At 41.9% G+C, this 20625-nt stretch overlaps 1 protein-coding gene across 9 annotated transcripts in view; it reads right to left on the bottom strand.

Annotated features, from left to right (window-relative positions):
* Positions 1 to 17680, bottom strand: part of LOC309340347 (cation channel sperm-associated auxiliary subunit beta-like) — a 52535-nt gene extending 34855 nt beyond the window's left edge. Inside the window, exons 1-7 of one of the 9 annotated variants that reach the window (XM_081859031.1) lie at positions 17592 to 17680; positions 16536 to 16611; positions 14470 to 14561; positions 5261 to 5413; positions 3936 to 3996; positions 3116 to 3211; positions 1507 to 1653 (exon numbers count right to left, since the gene is read on the bottom strand). In XM_081859031.1, the coding sequence (XP_081715157.1) occupies positions 1507 to 1653; positions 3116 to 3211; positions 3936 to 3996; positions 5261 to 5413; positions 14470 to 14561; positions 16536 to 16611 (625 nt within the window). In that variant the 5' untranslated portion in view covers positions 17592 to 17680. Of the gene's footprint in view, positions 1 to 1506; positions 1654 to 3115; positions 3212 to 3935; positions 3997 to 5260; positions 5414 to 5871; positions 5994 to 6409; positions 6566 to 6792; positions 6824 to 12963; positions 13087 to 13761; positions 13852 to 14469; positions 14562 to 16535; positions 16612 to 17094; positions 17442 to 17591 lie in introns of those variants that run through there. The other 8 variants (XM_081859030.1, XM_081859034.1, XM_081859037.1 and 5 more) reach the window with 8 other exon arrangements.
* Positions 17681 to 20625: the final 2945 nt, after the last annotated feature.

Below are 20625 nucleotides of genomic sequence, written 5' to 3'. Positions count from 1 at the left end.
TTGATGAAGAGATGACTGGAGGTTTCTCTGTGATATTTGAGTTTATTTACAAATAGATGCTGAGCCTGGGTAGAAGCACAACTTATCACCCCAACAGCAGCAAAATCCAGAAATAAGTGCCCCTGTATCCACAGGTGTAGTTACAGACCTTAAATACTCAGCTCAAACCTACTTGCACACAATGAAAGAAAGCATGTCTGCCTGCTTTACTAGTACCACATATCTAAGTTAATAAGCACAAGCAGGTGGTTCAGTATGGGGTGGGGGACAGCTGCAAACATATCCCTGGTGTATTCCTGTGGTTACTGTAGAATACGCTGCAGTGTAGTGGTTGTGTCCTGTCCTCTCCTTCCCACCTGAGATTCTCAGCAAAATGCTCTAGCAGTCATGCTTTTTACCATCACACACATATTTGACTAAAAACAAAGAAACCAGTGAGCAAATAATTCAAATTAATTGTTTCTTTTTTGGGGGAGGGGATACCATTTCAAAAAATGCATACCTACCATTTATTCCATCTATTTTGAATGCTCAGTATGCAAGTGTCATTGCTTGCCGAGCTAAAATAGTGCCAGCGATGCACAAGGTTTGCAAAACTGCAAATGATCTTTTTTAAAACAACAACAACAAATTCTTTTCCATTGCTGTGAGAGGGAATTGTCCATGAAAGCTGCACCAGGCCCTCTGAGAACAACAGAATGTCCTCAGTCCTGTTGCTCCAAGGGGAACTTGCTCCTCTACTCTTTTCAAAGCACATGGCAGCAAGAAGTCCTTTCCCTGCTGCCTAGGGTTGCTGTATTTCTAGAAGTAAAAGTTGCTGAGCTTTTTGGGGAAAACTCAAAGCTATTGAGCAGACATTATTTTAGAAAATAATGAAACTCAAAGTTGTTGAGTTCAAAATTCCGGACATTTAGCCGATTTTCCGAAATCCCCCCCGGACACTATTTTCACCAGTTAAATTACGGACATATGGCAACCCTACTAGAGAGTGGAACATTTTAGAAGGGGAAAAAAGTAAATAGGAACAGAGGCAGTGCTGAACCCTCAGACTATCTCATAAAGGAATTTGCTGGAATGTGAATTCTAAAGTGGACTCATGATTTGATCCAGGTGGTGATCTATCCAGATTGAATCAGGCAAGTCCTCTTTAGAAGCAGGGTTTCCACCATCACCCCTACTGACCTGAAATAATAGACCTAGATTCGCACACAATGTTCCCCAAGGGGACACATATGCACACGGAGCCAGCATTTCACAGGTTAACAGCTAGTTGCAGAACACTCATGTGTAGTAGAAGTGTAACAAATGCACTCACAAGCAAAACCAACTGCATTTGATGAGACTTACTCCCAAGCAAGTATAGGATTAAGCCCTAGCCAACACAGTGGGACTTACTTCTGAGTAAACAAGTACACTTATTTTATTTAAACTTTTACATCCCACTGTACCCAGTTGGAAAACGAAGCTGGTGGATCAGCTAATTATGTAAAAATGCAAGACACTTACCTATTTTTCTTGTTGTATAAATCAGACCAATTACTGCTACATCACTTGCACAAGGAGTTTTTGCTATTTTGATATTGGCTACTTTAGACAATGTATCATTAACTTCCACATTTTCACCAAGGGTCCAAAACCACTGAAGAAGAGGATCTGCAAAAGAGCACTAATGTTTAAGAAAGCAAAAATTCTTTCTGCTTTTTACTTAAAAAGAAAATACAGTCGAGTGAAGTAAATATGTGACTATCTCTGAAATTTGTGAGAACACCATTGGAGGTGAGTAAGGGATGTTATCAGTCTGGTCCAGGGTTGGGGTGGGGGATGGGAATGGGACTGCCATCACTGTGGTTGAAGGTAGGGGGAAATACAGAAGTGGGTGAAGGCATACAGAAGAGATGAGGTTGTCTAAGTCTGCTGGCAATTGAAGAGTACTAGGAGACCACTTCAAGTAACGAATACCTTCCTTAGACCTGTTCTTAGTAAAATACACACACACACACACACGGGATACTCTCTTTTTTCATGATGGTGGCCATTGGAAATCCTGCCAGTATGATATTTTGTTTCAACTGACAAGACAGAATTACTGTTTTGGGGGGGCAGGCAGGTGTGGAGGGCCCCCTGGTCTTGAATGGGGTAACTGTACCCTTGAAGGACCAGGGGCACAGCCTGGGAGTCATTTTGGACTCACAGATGTCCATGGAGGTGCAGGTTAATTCTGTGTCCAGGGCAGCTTTCTACAAGCTCCATCTGCTACCTAGGCTGAGACCCTATCTGCCCATGGACTCATTTGCCAGAGTGACGCATGCTCTGGTTATCTCCCGCTTGGACTACTGCAATGCGCTCTACATGGAACTACCTTTGAAGGTGACCCAGAAACTACAACTAATCCAGAATGTTGCAGCAAGACTGGCAACTTGGAGTGGCTGCTGAGACCATATAACGCCGGTCCTGAAAGACCTACATTGGCTCCCAGTATGTTTCCAAGCACAATTCAAAGTGTTGGTGCTGACCTTTAAAGCCCTAAACGGCCTCGGCCCAGTATACCTGAAGGAGTGTCTCCACCCCCATCATTCAGCCCGGACACAGGTCCAGCTCTGAGGGCCTTTTGGTGGTTCCCTCACTGCGAAAAGCAAAGCTACAGGGAACCAGGCAGAGGGCCTTCTCGGTAGTGGCGCCCGCCCTGTGGAACGCCCTCCAATCAGATGTCAAAGAGATAAACAACTACCTGACATTTAGAAAACATCTGAAGGCAGCCCTGTTCAGGGAAGTTTTTAATGTGTGACACATTATGTTTTATTGTATTTTTAATATTCTGTTGGGAGCCACCCAGAGTGGCCGGGGAAATCCAGACAGATGGGTGGGGCATAAATAATAAATTATTATTATTGTGATGATGATGTATTGCAGTTTTATCATTCATTTCTTTTGTATTCATATGTATCAATGTTGTTTACTGCTTTGGAGACTTTGGGCCAAAAAAGCGGAATATAAATATAACTTTCCATATCATATGAATAAATTCAGAAAACTTTATACTTAGTGTCCGTGCTAATTTCCAATAGACCAGAATTACTTACAAAACCGCAAACACTCCCTCTGAGTTATGACGTACCTCGTACGATATCCAACAAGGTTCCCGTAGTAGTGAACATATTTAAACCATGATGCATATTAAATTTTACAAACCATTCCTCAATTGGATTAACATCTGTTTCAGCGGCATGTGCAAGAAAGACAGAGACAGATTAGTCATATAAGTACACAAGTATTATGGGTGATATCCAGCGTCAAGCAAACAGGCCTTTGCTCACACAACATGGTTTCCTTTTCTCCTCCCTCTTGCAATCCCCACGACCAAACCCTCTGGAGCAAATTTCAAGGGCCCACAGGGGGCAAAGACTTGTTGCACAAGTGGAAACCCATTCCACTTGCAGATAGACACAAGTGGACATTGCTGTATGCGTACGTCAATATTACTCGGCTACGAGCAATCGCCAAAGTTGATGATGCCTACATGCTCTTCTCAAATGTTGCCTACGATGGTGCACTGCTCTTCAACTGAATTCTTAGTAATGAACATTCCTGCATATTTTTTCTGGCCAATTTATTTTTCTCTTTTTTTCTATTCAGACTTATAACACACCCTTCACCAGATAGAGTGAGTTACAAAAATAAGTGCAATATACATTAACCCGAAACTGGCTTTCTCTCCACTGAAGTTGGTATACTACTTATGCACCATTTGAGATTGTGCCAAATGCTCACTACCAAGTTGTCAAATTTCTCCCCTGCTAGCAGGATTTTGTGCAAAATTTTTCTTTTGAAATGAAAAACATGGCACCACCTTACGTGAGTACAAAAACAGCAGCAACAACACAAGGAAGCATCAATAGCCAGTGAGGGTAAATAAGTGGAAATTATAAATCTCTAACCTGTATTATATGTTAACTCTTCTCGGTTGATTTTAATACTCCACGAATCCACACCTTCTCCCTTTTGTTTAAAGAAAGGATGGTAACCCAAGATTTTTAGTCTTAAATACTTGAAGAGTCACATACATTTAAGTGCGGACTGATTTTCCAATTATGAATTTTGGTAGCTGATAGTCTCATAGCTTACGGGCGGTGGCAGAGGGACGAGCGGCGAGAAAGGGCTCATCTCTCTGCCACCGCCCGCCTCACTTGAGTATAAGCCGAGGGAGGCTTTTTCAGCATAAAAAATGTGCTGAAAAAGTTGGCTTATATTTAAGAATACACGGTATGTTTTGAAGAAAGAAAATGAACAAATTCCTATGCCCCACAAATAACTCAGAGATGCATTTTAAATAAAAGCACACATTCTACTCATGTAAAAACACCAGGCAGGTCCCACAAATAACCCAGAGATGCATTTTAAATAAAAGGGCACATTCTACTCATGTAAAAAGATGCTGATTCCTCGACCGTCTGCAGGCCAGATTTAGAACGTAATTGGGCCAGATCTGGCCCCTGGCCTTAGTTTGCCTACCCATGTTCTAAAGAAATGCTTGGACTAACTGATATTATAGTTTGAAGTCTTGTTTGTTTCTTATATATTTTGCTCCCAAAAGACCCATTTATCCTAAATAAAATCCAATATGACAGACATGTCTATACAAAACATTGAGATCCAAACATGAAATTTTGCAGGTAGCCCTTATAAATAACGTTTAAAACCTTAGAAATAACATTTAAAACCATGAGTGCAGATGCACCTCAGGAACCTGCCTTAAGCCAAGTCAGATTGCTTGTCCATCTAGCTCAGGCCAGCCCAACTTTTATACCAAGTGGGCTGCAAGAGTACTCTGACCATGTAATCTGTGAGCCAAACACTGCCTTGATGCAGTTAGCACTTTCCCAGCTTCAGGAAGGAGGTAATAGGGTTCTAGTACCTTGCCAGAGCCTTTGCGCCTCCTTTCCCAAACCAAGCACCTCACTTAGCTGGCTTTGGGAAGGCAATGCAAGGGCTGAGAGGGCGTCAAATGTTGCTGAGGGCCAACAAAAAAGGTCTTAAGGACTGCATGTGGTCCTTGGGCTACACATTGGGCCACTGTAAGTTTCCAGCCGAATGTTATGGCATTGTTTAATATCCGGTTAATATTGGTGATAGTGGCTGTCCTGAGTTCAGGCAGAGGTGACCACCTGCTACCTGATCCCTTTTAACCGGAAATAGCCAGGGAGTGAACCTGGGACCTTTTGCATGTAAATGATGTGCTATGAGCCCTTCCGGAATACTTTACCAGAGTCATTTTGAAGTAGAAGACTTTGGAGTAGGTACTGTTGAAGATCTGGATGCTGGGAGCAAGACCAGCTGAAGTAAAAAGAACTAGATTCTTCCGTCTGTTCTCCAAGGTGTCGGGCTTATTGATATTATACAAATGACAGCGGACAATCTTTAACAAGGGGGGAAAACCCAGGATTAACATACAAAACACATATCCACAACATCTGGAATTATTAAAACTTTAAATGGCAACCTAACAAACTGGACTGTTGATTTCAAAAGCGGAAGCTGCAATAAATAAGGCTTTAAGGAGCCAGAAAGGAAAGGAAGGTAGAAATCCTCATTTTGTGGGACAACTTGCCCTCCCCCTCTCTCAGGTGATTTTGCCTGCTTTTGGCTGGCATGGGCAGGTGCCACTGAGAATTAGGCAGTTTAGGGTTAAAGTATAGAAAATTATCATTATCTAACAAATTAATATACCTGAATATCACAGGGCAGTTTACAATATAAAAGCACAAAATATGTAACATAATAGCAAAAAAATCCCACAATAGATCCCCCCCCGACACATTTAAAAGGTCATAGATGGTTTAATTAGCCAAAACGCCTAAAATGTTTAAGTCTGACCTTCTGTTGCACCCCAAGGCCCCTTCCTGCCATCCTTCCTTTTCCTTTCTAAATGGGCAATCAAGGCTGCCCTTTGTTTCATCCCTGACAATATCCTGAGGCAGTGTTGGCAAGGCTTTCTTCACCAGGCCAGGCCTTCTTCCACCTGCCCTGCCCTACCCTCCAGCCCTGGGACTCCTCATAAGGAGCTGTGCCTGGAGGAAGACCTGTGAGGGAGGGCTTCACCAGGCCAGGCCTTCTTCTGGCTTTTTATTTTAAGTTTTACAGTGGTACCTCGGGTTAAGTACTTAATTTGTTCCGGAGGTCTGTTCTTAACCTGAAACTGTTCTTAATCTGAAGCACCACTTTACCTAATGGGGCCTCCCACTGCCCCCGCACCGCCAGAGCACGATTTCTGTTCTCATCCTGAGGTAAAGTTCTTAACCCGAGATACTATTTCTGGGTTAGCGGAGTCTGTAACCTGAAGCGTATGTAACCTGAAGCGTATGTAACCCGAGGTACCACTGTATCTCAAAAGAGAAAAAAAATGACCCCTCACAATCTGGTTGGTTTTGAAGGATTTGCACAGGGCAAAAACTGGCAGGGATGGTTTCCCTTCTTGCCTGTTGGTCCATCCTATTTGCTTGCCAACCATGGGCAGGCTGTTCAGGAAGCGGGTGGGAGCAGCAGCAATGGCTGTACTAATGTGTCTAATTTTGTGTTACAGATAGGTAGCCGTGTTGGTCTGCCATAGTCAAAACAAAACAAATTCCTTCCAGTAGCACCTTAAAGACCAACTAAGTCAGTTCTTGGTATGAGCTTTCGTGTGCATGCACACTTCTTCAGATACTTCTAATTTTGTGTTTTTCCATGCCCCTCCATAGCAGCCAGGATGTGTTGTGCCACACTCCCCCTGGCAGCCATTTTGTGACTGGCACTCACAGCACTTCCTTCAAATTCAAAATGTGTCCGACTTCCGGAGGCGGCGCAAAAAGGCAATGGCTGCCCTCTTCTAACCGGGAGAGGGTAGCTCCGCTGAGAAAGGGTCGTCCGCTACGGCGAAGCGGAGACCCACATCGGAAAACCGCAGGCGGCAGAAGCCTGCGGTCCTGGGACCCGGCGGGCGCCAGGAGCTGCTCTCAAAGCGCTGAAGGAACCCCATAAGGGGCTCCCGATCGCGGAGGGGGTAGCGGCGCTGAGGGTCGTTCCGCAATCAACGGAGCGAAGCCGCGTAGCTGTTGCCAGTGAGCGCTGACCTTTCTTCCTGAAATTTTTGCTTTGAAAACAACAACCCGTGAGTAAATAATTGACTCTATACAATTTGGAACTTTAAAGTACTAAATTTGGCTGAAAGCGGAGTGACGAAAAACAGGAAGTCCGTCTTCCGTTCCCATTGAACTTGAACGCAAAGAGCTGGAGGAGTTGAGGCAGAGACCTTTTAAACTATCTGATCTGAGCTCCCATTGAACTTTACCTTAAGTGGAATAATAATTTTATGTGCTGGACTTTATGAATTTTAGCTGCATGGGGATACCTTTCTTCTCTTGGAGCTACATTTTAACTAAAAAACCCAGGTGCTGGAGCTGCCTGAGAAATTGAGAAATTGAGCTGTCAGTTTGCAGTTTGCAGTTTGGATACTTTGAATCTGAACTTTGAAACAATCTGAGAGAGTTTGAACTTGTTACTCTGAAGCATTTGGATTACCAGTTTGCACCATCAGAAACACTGTTGCTGTATTAAATCCTAACTCTGCTGAAAAACTTTTTATTGAAGGTTCTTGGACTTTGAAATCTGACTTTATTTTAATTGGAATTGATCTCTTCCTTGAAATATTTTAAACTCCCCCTAGAGGATTTGGGACTTACAGCAGTGACTTTTATTTTACTTTCCTTTTCCCGGCCCTCTGTTGACTGTTACCATCTGGGCTGCTGCTTTCTTATGGGAACAACTCAGCTTGACCTTGACTTTTAGATAACTTTGGAATGAGTGGTGCAAGAAGGAGAGGAAGAGCTAAACAAACAACTTTGACAACTTTAACCGCAGCCTCACAGGCACGTAGATCATCTGTGCCTACTTTGCCTTCTGAGGAAGAAGCTGCCTCTCTGCCACGGGCAGGGGAGGGAGAAACTGAGGAATTACAATTGGAAGATATGGCCTCAGGGGCAAGCACTGCTATTTTAGAGAAAATCTTTGAAAAATTGGAATCTTTGGACAAGAAAGTAGAATCTTTGGACAAGAAGGCCGATGAGCAAACATATAAAATTGACCAAAACACAGAATGTTTAAATAAATTATCTGGACAAGTTGCACAGAATACTCAAGCAATTGGAGAATTGAAGGAGGCTGCAGGGGAAAATCGGAAATTGGCTGAAGATACCAGCCAAAAACTTGAAAATTTAGAACAAGAGGTAAGACCACTCTGCAAACAAGTAGGTGAACACCAGACCTATCTATCTATGATTGAACTGCGGAACCGGGAGAGCAACTTAAGGATAAGGGCAATACCAGAAGTGGAAGAAGGCAACCTAGCTGAGTTTTTGACCAAAGAATTCTCCAAATTTTGGAGCTTAGAGGAAAAGGATTTTAAAATTGTTTCAGCTTTCAGGCTTGGGAGACTTATAAAGAAAGAGAAGCCCAGAGACTGTTTGATAATATTGAGGTCAAAGGAGGAAAGGGACAAGATTTTGGGCCTACACTACGGAAAGTCACTGGACATTTTGGACAAAAGAATTGAGATTTACAAGGATATTCCTAAACAACTGTTGGATCTTAGATCTAACTACTTGGAGCTGACAAGACTGCTAAGGAACAACTCAATCATCTTTAGGTGGGAATTCCCTCAAGGATTATCTTTCACCTTTAGAGGGAAGAAGATCAAAATCAGAACATTGGAAGATAGAGATAAATTTCTGAACGTACACGGAGAGGACCTTCACAAAGGAATTGATCAACTTCCAGGGCCTGAAACACCAGAGGTACCTGCACCCTTGGATCCTGAAGATCCTTTGAATAAGGTACCACCCCTCGAAAAATAACCAGATTTACTCAGGATGTCTCTGCAACTTTTGAGTTGGAATATTAATGGCTGTAACATCCCGGAAAAAAGGAGGAAAATTTTTCATATATTAAAAAAAGAACAACTGGACATTATTTGTTTACAAGAAACACATGTGACTAGGCTCCATAGAAAGGTGTTAATAAACAAAAGACTTGGTCAAGAATTTATATCTTCGGACAGAGTAAAGAAGCGAGGAGTGGTGATATATGCAAAAGAGAGCCTGTCACCTAAATTTTTATTCAAAGATGAACATGGAAGAATATTAGCAATTGAGATACAACATCAAGGAGAAAAGATTCTGATACTAGGAATTTATGCACCAAATGACGGGAAATCGGAATTTTATAAGAAGTTGCATGAGATTATGCTGGACTATCTGGACTACAACAACATCATTATGATGGGAGATATGAATGGGGTCGTATCGACTAACATGGATAAGTCACAAAACCAAAATGTTTCAAAAGACGGCAGACTACCAAAGACCTTTTTTGAAATGATAGACAATATGGACTGGATTGACATTTGGAGAACTAAGAACCCCCTGGGAAGAGAGGGAACATTCTTCTCTGAAGCCCAGCTGACTTGGACAAGAATCGACCAAATATGGATAACTAGAGGTCTGGCACCCAAGGTAAGAAAAGTGGAAATCTGCCCAAAGACCTGCTCCGACCATAATGCGCTGAAGATGGATATGACACTTTTGCCAACCGGCCCCTTTAGATGGAAGATGAATGACAACTTGTTTAGAGATCAGGAGATTATTAAGAAGGCCCAAAAAACTCTGAAGGATTACTTCGAGATAAATATGAACACTACGGTGGAAAAAAGAACTATCTGGGATGCAAGCAAAGCTGTGATGAGGGGGTTCTTGATACAACAGAACGCCGTAAAGAAAAGGACACAAAATGAAAGGAAAGATAAGATCTTGCAGAAAATTAAAGAATTGGAGAAGAAATTAAGATCAAATCCGAAGTCACAGCCGATTCTGAGAGAAATTAAACTATACCAAGCACAATATTCCAAACTGATAAACCAGGAAATAGAATGGAAGATTAAATTAATGAAACAAAAAACTTTTGAATCGGCGAATAAATGTGGGAAACTGCTTGCATGGCAGTTGAAGAAAAGACAGAAATTAAACACAGTTACAAATCTAGAAATTGAAGGAAGAAACATTCAGAACCCCATGGAAATTAGAAAGTGCTTCCAGAGATACTTCAAAAAATTATACACTCAAGGGCCGCAAGATGAGGCTGAGATTAAACAATTTTTGGAAAGAAATGGACTAACAAAGTTGTCACAAAAAAACAGATTAATCCTGAACAACAAAATAACACAACAAGAGATTGAACAAGCCATTCAGAACATGCAACTGGGCAAATCTCCAGGGCCAGATGGCCTGACTTCCAAGTATTACAAGACATTAAAAGACTATCTGATCCAACCAATGATGGAGGTCTGTAATGAAATTATGGAGGGGAAGAGGGCGCCGGAATCGTGGAAGGAAGCTTTTATCACATTGATACCAAAATCTGAAACTGAAAAGACACAACTTAAAAACTATCGTCCCATCTCCCTTCTGAATGTGGATTATAAAATATTTGCAGACATTTTGGCAAGTAGACTTAAAAGAGTTCTTAATGAAGTAATCCATAAAGACCAGGCAGGCTTTCTCCCAGGTAGACATATGTTTGCCAATACTAGGAACATTATTGACATTTTGGAACTTTTGCAAACAGATATAAATACAAAAGCAGTGTTAATTTTTATAGATGCGGAGAAGGCCTTTGATAATATTTCTTGGAAATTTATGAAGGGAAATTTAAAAGAAATGGGAGTGGGACGGGGGTTTGAGAATGGGATTGATGCAATATATTCAGAACAAAAGGCCAAATTGATAGTTAACAATGTGGTTACAGAAGAGTTCAAAATTGAAAAAGGAACACGACAAGGCTGCCCGATCTCCCCTCTGTTATTTATCTCGGTTCTGGAGGTGCTCTTGAACATGATCAGAGGGGACCGGCTGGTGGAAGGGATTCAGGTCGGAGCGAAACAATATAAACTTAAAGCTTTTGCAGATGACCTAGTTTTGACCCTGCAGGAGCCAGAATCTAGTACGAAAAGAGTATTACAACTGATTCAGGACTTTGGTCGGGTGGCGGGATTTAAATTAAACAAACAGAAAACCAAGGTGCTGGGAAAAAATTTGACAGATACAGAGTTAGAACGGTTTCAGAGAGAAACAGAACTAACTATGGTTAAAAAGGTAAAGTACCTAGGGGTAAACATAACAGCAAAAAATCTGAGTCTATTCAAGGATAACTATGAAAAATGTTGGTCTGAAATTAAGAGAGACTTGGATAGTTGGACAAAATTGAAGCTTTCTTTGTTAGGCCGAATTGCTGCTATTAAGATGAATGTATTGCCAAAAATGTTATTTTTGTTTCAAACACTACAGATTGTGGACAAAACGGAGTGCTTCCGGAAGTGGCAGAAAGATATATCTAAATTTGTCTGGCAGGGCAAAAAGCCCAGAATTAAGTTTAAGATATTAACAGATGCGAAAGAAAGAGGGGGCTTTGCCCTGCCAGACTTAAAGTTGTACTATGAAGCCGCAGCTTTCTGCTGGCTAAAAGACTGGCTACTTCTCGAAGACACTGACGTACTGGACCTGGAAGGTTTTAACAATGCTTTTGGTTGGCATGCATACTTATGGTATGACAAAGTTAAGATCAATAAGGCCTTTAAGAACCATATTGTCAGGAAAGCAGTGTTTAATGTCTGGACAAAATATAAAGACTTATTGGAAAATAAAACTCCAAGGTGGCTTTCACCTCTGGAGGCTAAGGCCCGAAAAAGACCCAATATGGAGGCCAAATGGCCAAAATATTGGGAAATATTAGAAAAAGATGGAGACAATTGGAAATTGCAGAGTTTGGAGAAAATGAAGGATAAGGTGCGAGACTGGTTACATTATGCTCAGATTAAAGAAGTTTTTAAAAATGACAAAAAGTTAGGGTTCCAGGTGGAGAAATCGAAGCTAGAAACAGAATTGTTAGAACCAAAGACCAAGGTACTATCTAGAATGTATAACTTGCTGTTAAAATGGAATACACAAGACGAAATGGTTAAATCGGCTATGATAAAATGGGCACAGGACATTGGGCATAACATTATGTTTGAGGACTGGGAAAGGTTGTGGACCACTGGGCTGAACTTCACCGCATGTAATGCTCTGAAGGAAAATGTAATGAAAATGATATATAGATGATACATGACCCCAGTTAAACTTGCCAAAATATACCATTCGTCTGATAATAAATGTTGGAAATGTAAAGAAAATGAAGGAACATTCTTTCACCTCTGGTGGACATGCCCTAAGGTGAAGGTCTTCTGGGAAATGATATATAATGAGCTGAAAAAGGTATTTAAGTATACCTTCACTAAGAAACCAGAGGCCTTCCTTCTGGGTATTGTCGGCCAGAAGGTGTTAAAGAAGGACCGAACATTCTTTATGTATGCAACAACGGCAGCAAGGATACTCATCGCAAAAAACTGGAAAACTCAAGATCTACCCACACTGGAAGAGTGGCAGATGCAACTGATGGACTATATGCAACTGGCCGAGATGACTGGCAGAATCCGTGACCTGGGAGAAGAGAAGATGGAGGAAGACTGGGAGAAATTCAAGATGTATCTACAAAAACATTGTAATTTGGTTGAATGTTAAGAAGGATGCTAGATTATAAAAAATTGGCCACCACTAAATTAGATTTAAATTTGATGATAAGTGAGACTAAAGAAAATATAAAAATTTTTGGAAGAAGTGCTAGATTATATTTGAATGAGTGGACATGAGATTGTAAACAAGTTGATAATTTGTTTGGAAAAAACTTTTAACGATGTAAATGGGAGCGGGAGACGCAAGGGAGTCCAAAGAAGTGATGAAATTATGTCTGTGATAGAAGTAAGATTGTTTATTATTTGTGCATTATATTTAAAAACTTTAATAAATATTTATATAAAAAAAAACAAATTCAAAATGTGTCCACTGCCCCCCCCCAAGGTTGGCAACCCCTGATGTAGCTCCATGAAGTTCATGCTGTCCATAGGACAGGAGGGAAGAAAGGGAGAATCCTGATTCCAGACTCATTAGCCCTGCAGCACGTAAAAGAAATTACCTGGCTATATTCATAGCTGCAGCAAGTTCAGAAGCTAGAACACCCTTTTATTGTTTATTTCAACAAACTGCAATACCATGTTTTATTATGATGCCAATAAATAAATAAAAGTTCTTTAAATCACATATGGTGTTGTTAAATCCAAGGGGAGTCTGAATAACCAATAATATTTCACTCCATTTAGCTAAGCTTCTGAGTCTAACCGCTTCCGATTAAGTTAGTGATGAGAGCTAACAATCCATTTAAATATACCACATTTTTCTGTGCACAAGACGAGCTTTTCTGACCCAAAAATGAGGTTCAAAATTTAGGCTTGTCTTATACACAGGTAATGCTTAGAAGTGACGGGCGAAAGGTTTTTTGGCGCAAGCCCAAGATTGTAATTGGCGATTGGCCGCTTGATTGTTGGGGAGGGGGTGCCGAAAATCGCTCACCCACCTCAACGCAGCACACAACCGCTCATGTCGCTTACAATTGCTACTTATAATCTCGGGTTCATACTTCGTTCCGACAGGTGAGCCATTTTTGGCATCTCCCCCCCCCCCCCCGCCAACAATCAAGCGGCCAATCGCCACTTAAAAACTCGGGCTTGTGCTTTATTGTGGCAGGTGAGCAATTTTTTGCATTGGCTGCTTGATTGTTGGGGGGGGGATCCCAAAAATCGCTCACCCGCCGGAACACAGCACACAACCGCTTGCGTCACAGCTGCCTGATTGCCGTTAACCCACCTGATTGCTGCTGCGGCAGCTAATACACAGCTGCTCTTGTCGCAGCAAGCGGCAGCATAATTGGTGGCCACTGGTGGAAATCGGAGAGCTGATAGGTGGTTTCCGTTTGCGTCACTCGGTTGTTGCTGCATTTTGGCAGGTGAGCAATTTTTTGCATTCCCCCCAAATAATCCTCCCCAAAAGCTCAATCCCGCCTATTTTTAAAATTTTGAGGCCCCCAAAATAGGGGGCGTCTTATAGACAGGGGCATCTTATAGACAAAAAAATACGGCATGTCATCTAGATATCAACTTTGTGTGGGTATCTATCTGGACATTTGGAGAACTTAAATGAACTTCTATGATTTATGCACCAATGGTTATCGGTATCCATAATGTGAACTGACGATGAGTTCTTTCTTACTGTTGTTGGTATTTATTTATAAAATAGTACCACGCCCTTATTTTAATTACTTTCTCCTTCCCTTCCCTTCCCTTTCCCTAAATTTGGGAGGGGGGAGGGAAATAGCTAAAATAATTGATTAGCTAATTCTGCTGAGCCAAAGAATGGTGTATCAGCAAGTTATTCCCCACTGCCATAATACAAATGCATTATTTGCTGAACTACTCCCCATTCAATTGCAACTGGAAATACATTGCTGGAAACTTACCAAACTTTTATCTGAAAGAAACAATTTAATTGCCTTAGATGACATATTCCGCTCATCTCCTGTGTAGCAAGAAAAACTCGAATTGGCCACCACTGAGTGAGAAAAAAAATATATTGAACACTAATATATTCAAAGATGATATTACAGAACTAGAATATACTGAAACTCAAATAAAAAATGAAATTGGGGACTGAAATAGATCGCATTGGCTTTTGTGAGTTATAAATGAAAAAAATATAGTAGTAATAATCACATCAACATTCCAACCAGAGGCCTTCCTTCTGGGTATTGTCGGCCAGAAGGTGTTAAAGAAGGATAGAACATTTTTTATGTATGCAACAACGGCAGCAAGGATTCTCATTGCAAAAAACTGGAAAACTCAAGATCTACCCACACTGGAAGAGTGGCAGATGCAGCTGATGGACTATATGCAACTGGCCGAGATGACCGGCAGAATCCGTGATCTGGGAGAAGAGAAGATGGAGGAAGACTGGGAGAAATTTAAGATGTATCTACAAAAACATTGTAATTTGGTTGAATGTTAAGAAGGATGCTAGATTATAAAAAATTGGCCACCACTAAACTAGATTTAAATCTGATGATAAGTGAGACTAAAGAAAATATAAAAATTTTTTGGAAGAAGTGCTAGATTATATTTGAATGAGTGGACATGAGATTGTAAACAAGTTGATAATTTGTCTGGAAAAAAATTTTAACGATGTAAATGGGAGCGGGAGACGTGAGGGAGTCCAAAAAAGTGTTGAAATTGTTGTAAAAGAAGTAAGATTGTTTATTATGTGTGCATTTATATTTAAAAACCTTAATAAATATTTATAAAAAAATAGATGACATATTCCGCTCATCTCCTGTGTAGCAAGAAAAACTCGAATTGGCCACCACTGAGTGAGAAAAAAAATATATTGAACACTAATATATTCAAAGATGATATTACAGAACTAGAATATACTGAAACTCAAATAAAAAATGAAATTGGGGACTGAAATAGATCGCATTGGCTTTTGTGAGTTATAAATGAAAAAAATACAGTAGTAATAATCACATCAACAACATTTGATATTATTAGCAGTCTCAGGAAGGAAGTTTTACTGGGAGACATGGGAATTAGGGTGGGCAATAAGAAAATAAATAATATATTTATGATAATCTTTAAACCAAGACTAGACCGCATGGGTTTGGACAACCAAATTAACCTTTGTGCTTCAGTCAGTATCTTCCCAAGCTCTCTCACTGTGGCTCACTTGACTCCTAGACAACACACATTCAACATCATTAGCAAATATCTCTTGCTCTTTAATATGGTGGGTTTTTTTTAAAGAAGCTTCTTGAACCTGCTGCAGTAATATATATATATATATATATATGCAGGTTTCCACACCTAATGACCCACCTAAGTGGTACTCAGGATATCACTCAAGAAATCACTCAAGATATCTCTCAAGTAATTAAGGAACAAAAGAAGAAAAGGCACACTAGCCTGGGAACTTCCTCTCTGCCCAGAACATTGGAGGCTATACACCACACCCCCTCTACAGTATTTATAGGAACTCAAACACTGAGATCCTGCTCTGTTCCAGTAACAAGAAGCCGAAAGCACCAGCCTGAAGATGACGAGTGAGACCTCGTCGAAACGTCGCCTAGACACCCCAACTTTTACACGGGAAGACACCCGAGGACACCAAAACCTGCATTCCTGTACCCGTGAAAATCTACGAAAGCATATATATATATATATATATATATATATATATATATGCTTTCGTAGATTTTCATATAGATTTTCGTAGATTTTCGTAGATTTTCGTAGATTTTATATATATATATATAAAAATATTGGATTCAGTTCCCCAAACTGTGTGCACACATTTCCCTTTTAAAGGTGGGCCCTATAATGATACATCACTTGGACAAAATAAAGTTCTGATCTTTATGGAGTCCTTTGCAAATCACAGCACATGCAAATGCATGGCTGCAAAGTTCAGTGCACTAGTAACTAACCAACCCGTATGCAAGAATAGGAAGGTGAAATAAAGTAAAACACAGCTTACCATTTACATTGTAGCTAAGTCCTGATGAAAGTTGTAGAACAGCTGCAAGCACAAGAGAAAGCTGCAACAGCGCCATCTGTAATTGTAAAAATAATATAAATGTGCATTTAATTCAAAGCTATATATAAAGCTGGTCCCCCAATAGTCATATGATATGTACAGTGACCAAGGAAGACAACAAGGATGCAGGTAAAAGCAACATACTTGGTCATCAAAGAGTCCCCTCAGGTGCTATAGAAACTGCAAGCTGAAACCTGCTTCCTGTTCCAAACCCTGGGTTCACCTATGGCAGAAAGAAGATTTAGTTCCCACCCCAGATGCAGACCCTTCAATTTGATTTGATTTGATTACAAGGCGAGTAAATGACAAATTTAAAGATGCCCAATCCCTCCATTTTTCTCTAAAAATTCCACACAAAGCTCTCCATGCAACGAGAACAAAAAATATGGGGCTTTACAATCCCTGCTATTCCACCCCCCCCTTGTTTAATAATGGCTGCTCTAACTCTAAAAGGGAAATAATTTTAACTGTCCTTCCTTCAAGGAAGGTTCTCACATGCCTTCTTTGCCGAGGCTGTATCAGTTTTGCTGAGCCATCTTTGCCACTTCCAAGAGAGCCAGCCAACTGTTTGCTTTTATCTTGGGTTCCACAGGCTGACAGTTGGAAGAGTTCAAGTTCCGTCACAGTGACTCCTAATAGCAACAGGACTCATAAACTGATCCAGCTTCAGAAATGCTTGTGGGGATAGATTTTCAGAATTTAAAATTATGTGGCAGGAACAGGCTACGTAGAAATCTTCCCGTAGTCCTCACATAAAAATGAGGGTCAGTGGCTCTGATACAAAAACTACACAGGAGACCTGTCCTCCATGTTAATTTCCTCAGTTCATCTGTTGCTAGAACCACATAGGATGCAGCTATATGAAGTGGGAGTCTTTCAAATTAAAAACAGTAGCCAGTGGCATAGGAAAGTCAGGTGGATCCCCAGTGTGGAAAATTTATTGTCAACCCCGCCCCCCCATTGAAATTATTAAAAGAAGGAAAATTAGATACTTACATCATTGGTGTAGATAAGGTTTTTGCTGCCCGGCACGGTCACTGAGTTTGCCGCCCCTCTAGCTGGTCCTCATGCGGGAGTCCTGTCAATTTGCCACGGTCCTCCCCTCCTCTCCCCTCCAACTGTCCTTCTCTTCTCCCCCCACTTTGTTTATACAGCTGGGTTCCTGTTATGCATTTGCTCAAGTGCTCAAGTACCATATTTTTCGTTCTATAGGACGCACTTTTCCCCCTCCAAAAATGAAGGGGGAAAGTGTGTGCATCCTATGGAGCGAATGCAGGCTTTCGCTGAAGCCTGGAGAGCTAGAGGGGTCGGTGCGCACTGACCCCTCTCGCGTTCCAGGCTTGCGGATAGCTGCCTGCAGCCCGAAGCCCGGGGAGCACGGCGCTGTGCACCCCAGGCTTCGGGCAGCTCTCTGCAAGCCTACAGAGCCCGGCAGGAGTTCCACTGAGGTACCACTATGGTTGAGGTACCACTGTACTATAATTCTAGGGGAAAGGAGCCAAAAGGACAAAATCGCTTCCCAAAAGTGTCTTTCCACATGAGAAAGGATTTAAAGTGAGGCAGGAAACAGTTAAGCGGGGAGATGTGGAAAGGTGGGAGGGGGCACAGATAGAGAGAGGAGGAAAGAGTCGCCCTGTTAATTTATTCGCAATTTCAAAAACATAGCCCATTACACAGGAAAAGAAACCCAAACGGGACTTCCGGGTTGGCGCCATCGCCGAATGGCGGACTCCCTCCGAGCTCCGGAGGGAGCCGGCTCGGCAGGGGCTGGGTCCTACCGCACCGGCGATGCGGGGACCCTTAAAAACCACGGCCACGGAGGCCGTGGACATGGAGACTCGGCTGGCACCGCTAGCGCCCTCCCGACTCGTGAAGGAGCCTTTTTAAAGGCTACGGATCGGGTGCCGGGGAGAAGCGTGGTGCTTTGAGTCCTTTGCTATCCCTGCCGAGCGAAGCCGCATGCCATCCGGCGGAGAGCGCTGACTTCTTCCATTGAGAATTCGGACTTTCAACAACAACCCGTGAGTAATTTGGAAACCGGGTTTAAAAGGAAAAACAAGAATTTTTTTTTCGGATTTGATACGAGCGGGGGGGATCTAAAAAGGAAGTCAGTCCCCCTCCCTATTGTAAACCTTCCAAAACAAGGACTGGGAAACCAAGGTCCAAAAAGAATTGTATTGCTGATAAAAATTAAGAATTCCACGATGGGAAACTACAAGAACTGTGCTGGAGGAAGAATTGAGGGAGAAGGAAAATGTAACCCTCCCCCCCGGGAACCGGGGTGACCGAGGAGAGAGCCTGGCGAAAAGCGAAGGAGACTTTGACAGCTGTCAAAGTAGCTGTCAAAGTCGGAAATTCAAAGAGGACTTTAATACGAGGACTTTGCTGGTTAAATTTTGTTATAATTTGTTACAACCCGTTAAAACTTGGATACAAAATGGCGAAAACATGGATAACAATTGGACTTCTGGACTAGAGAAAACAAAGTTACTATAATCCCCCTAGAGGAGCTTCGGGACATTACAAAGAAGGTCGTAAGTGGAAAAATACCATCGGAATTTTACAGGACTGGTTATCTTCTGGGAAAGCTGCAAAACGGAAACAATATTGTGTCTACAGGGTGCTCAGCTAAAGGAGACAATAGAATTTTCTATTGAAGAAAGGAAGGAACTGAACGCAAGTTTTTGTTCCTGAACAACAATAACCCCTGCAGACTTACTAAATTTCTGAACTAGAACGTTTTAGTAGCGGAACAAGAGGAAACTGGACTACAATTTGGAAAGAACAATGGGGGGAGCGTTATTATAGATTTGATGCTAAATGGTTTAAAAATTATTCTAAAAATAATTATAAAAAGAAAAAGCCAGCAAGGAGTTGGGGGGGAAATGTGATTTATGGACTTTAAAAATTCCAGGCAGACAATATGGATTGGTGGTCAGGGGGAAACTAAACCGGGGACGGGAGGGGGGGGGGGAGAAATAGAATCCAAAGGCTTGTCAACTATCTTTTGAAATGGGTTTCTTTTACTTACTACACTTTTTACTTCTTATTTTCTTATATTTCTATTGTGTGGGGTGTTTTTGATCATTAAAAAAAAGGGAAATTGTGGAATGGAAAGGGGGTGGGCCCTGGGGAAAGAACTTTTGTTTCGTTAGTAAGGGTATTGATGAGGATTGTACAAATTTAAATTCAAATTCGATTAATGGTTTAAACAAACTAAGTTTTAATTAGAATTGAGAGCTTGTGGAGCCAACAATATGATAGGGGAATATGGTAGGGGTGGGGGAAAGAGGGAGTCCCGGAAAGTGGGTGTATGAAAATAAGGATTTGAATGTATTTTAATCTTTTCTTTCTGTATTTCTGAAAATCTTAATAAATATTATTTAAAAAAGAAAAAAAGAAACCCAAACGTGCAGCCCTGGCCCTCAAATGAAAGGTGACAGCAGGCGACCACAGCCTCTCCTGCCTCCGCGCCCTTTTTGGGAGTCCGTGTCAGCCCCAGAGGACCCCACCTTGCCCCGTGAGCAGCACAGCTTCAACCGCAGCCACACAGACACACACACAGCACCCGAGCAAGGGCAGGACATGGACAGGCAGGGAGAGCACATGCGCCCGGCCCCGGCCACAGAGGTGGGAAGGGGACGCCATGTAACTCAACCCCGCTCAGTTCCTTGAGGTAATCGTGTGCAAACACACAAACACTCCGTGCCCAGACCTTGCCCAGCCCACCACCGCCCTGGATGCCTCCTTTGCCTCAAAGGAGACCGTGTCAAGAAGAGTTCAGCCGGCATTTTGTCACCTCCCTCAGGGATAACACCCGGGGTGGCCTGCACCCCCTTCCTACGCCACTGCCAGTAGCCTACCCCCAACACCCTCTTAATGAAGGGAGAACCAGATGCCTCACTGTTTGTTGTAAAACTCACATTTAAGTCACTTAAAAAAGTTGGAGAGCACAGGTGACACAGATTTCAATGCATTCATAATCCCAGCTAGCTGAACAGGTGTGTGGATGTGTGTGTGTGTGCTCCTC

The sequence above is a fragment of the Podarcis erhardii genome (genome assembly GCF_964252035.2).
Source record: "Podarcis erhardii genome assembly, chromosome: 1".
Classification (NCBI taxonomy): Eukaryota; Metazoa; Chordata; class Lepidosauria; order Squamata; family Lacertidae; genus Podarcis; species Podarcis erhardii.
This window is presented reverse-complemented; position numbering and strand designations above follow the sequence as displayed.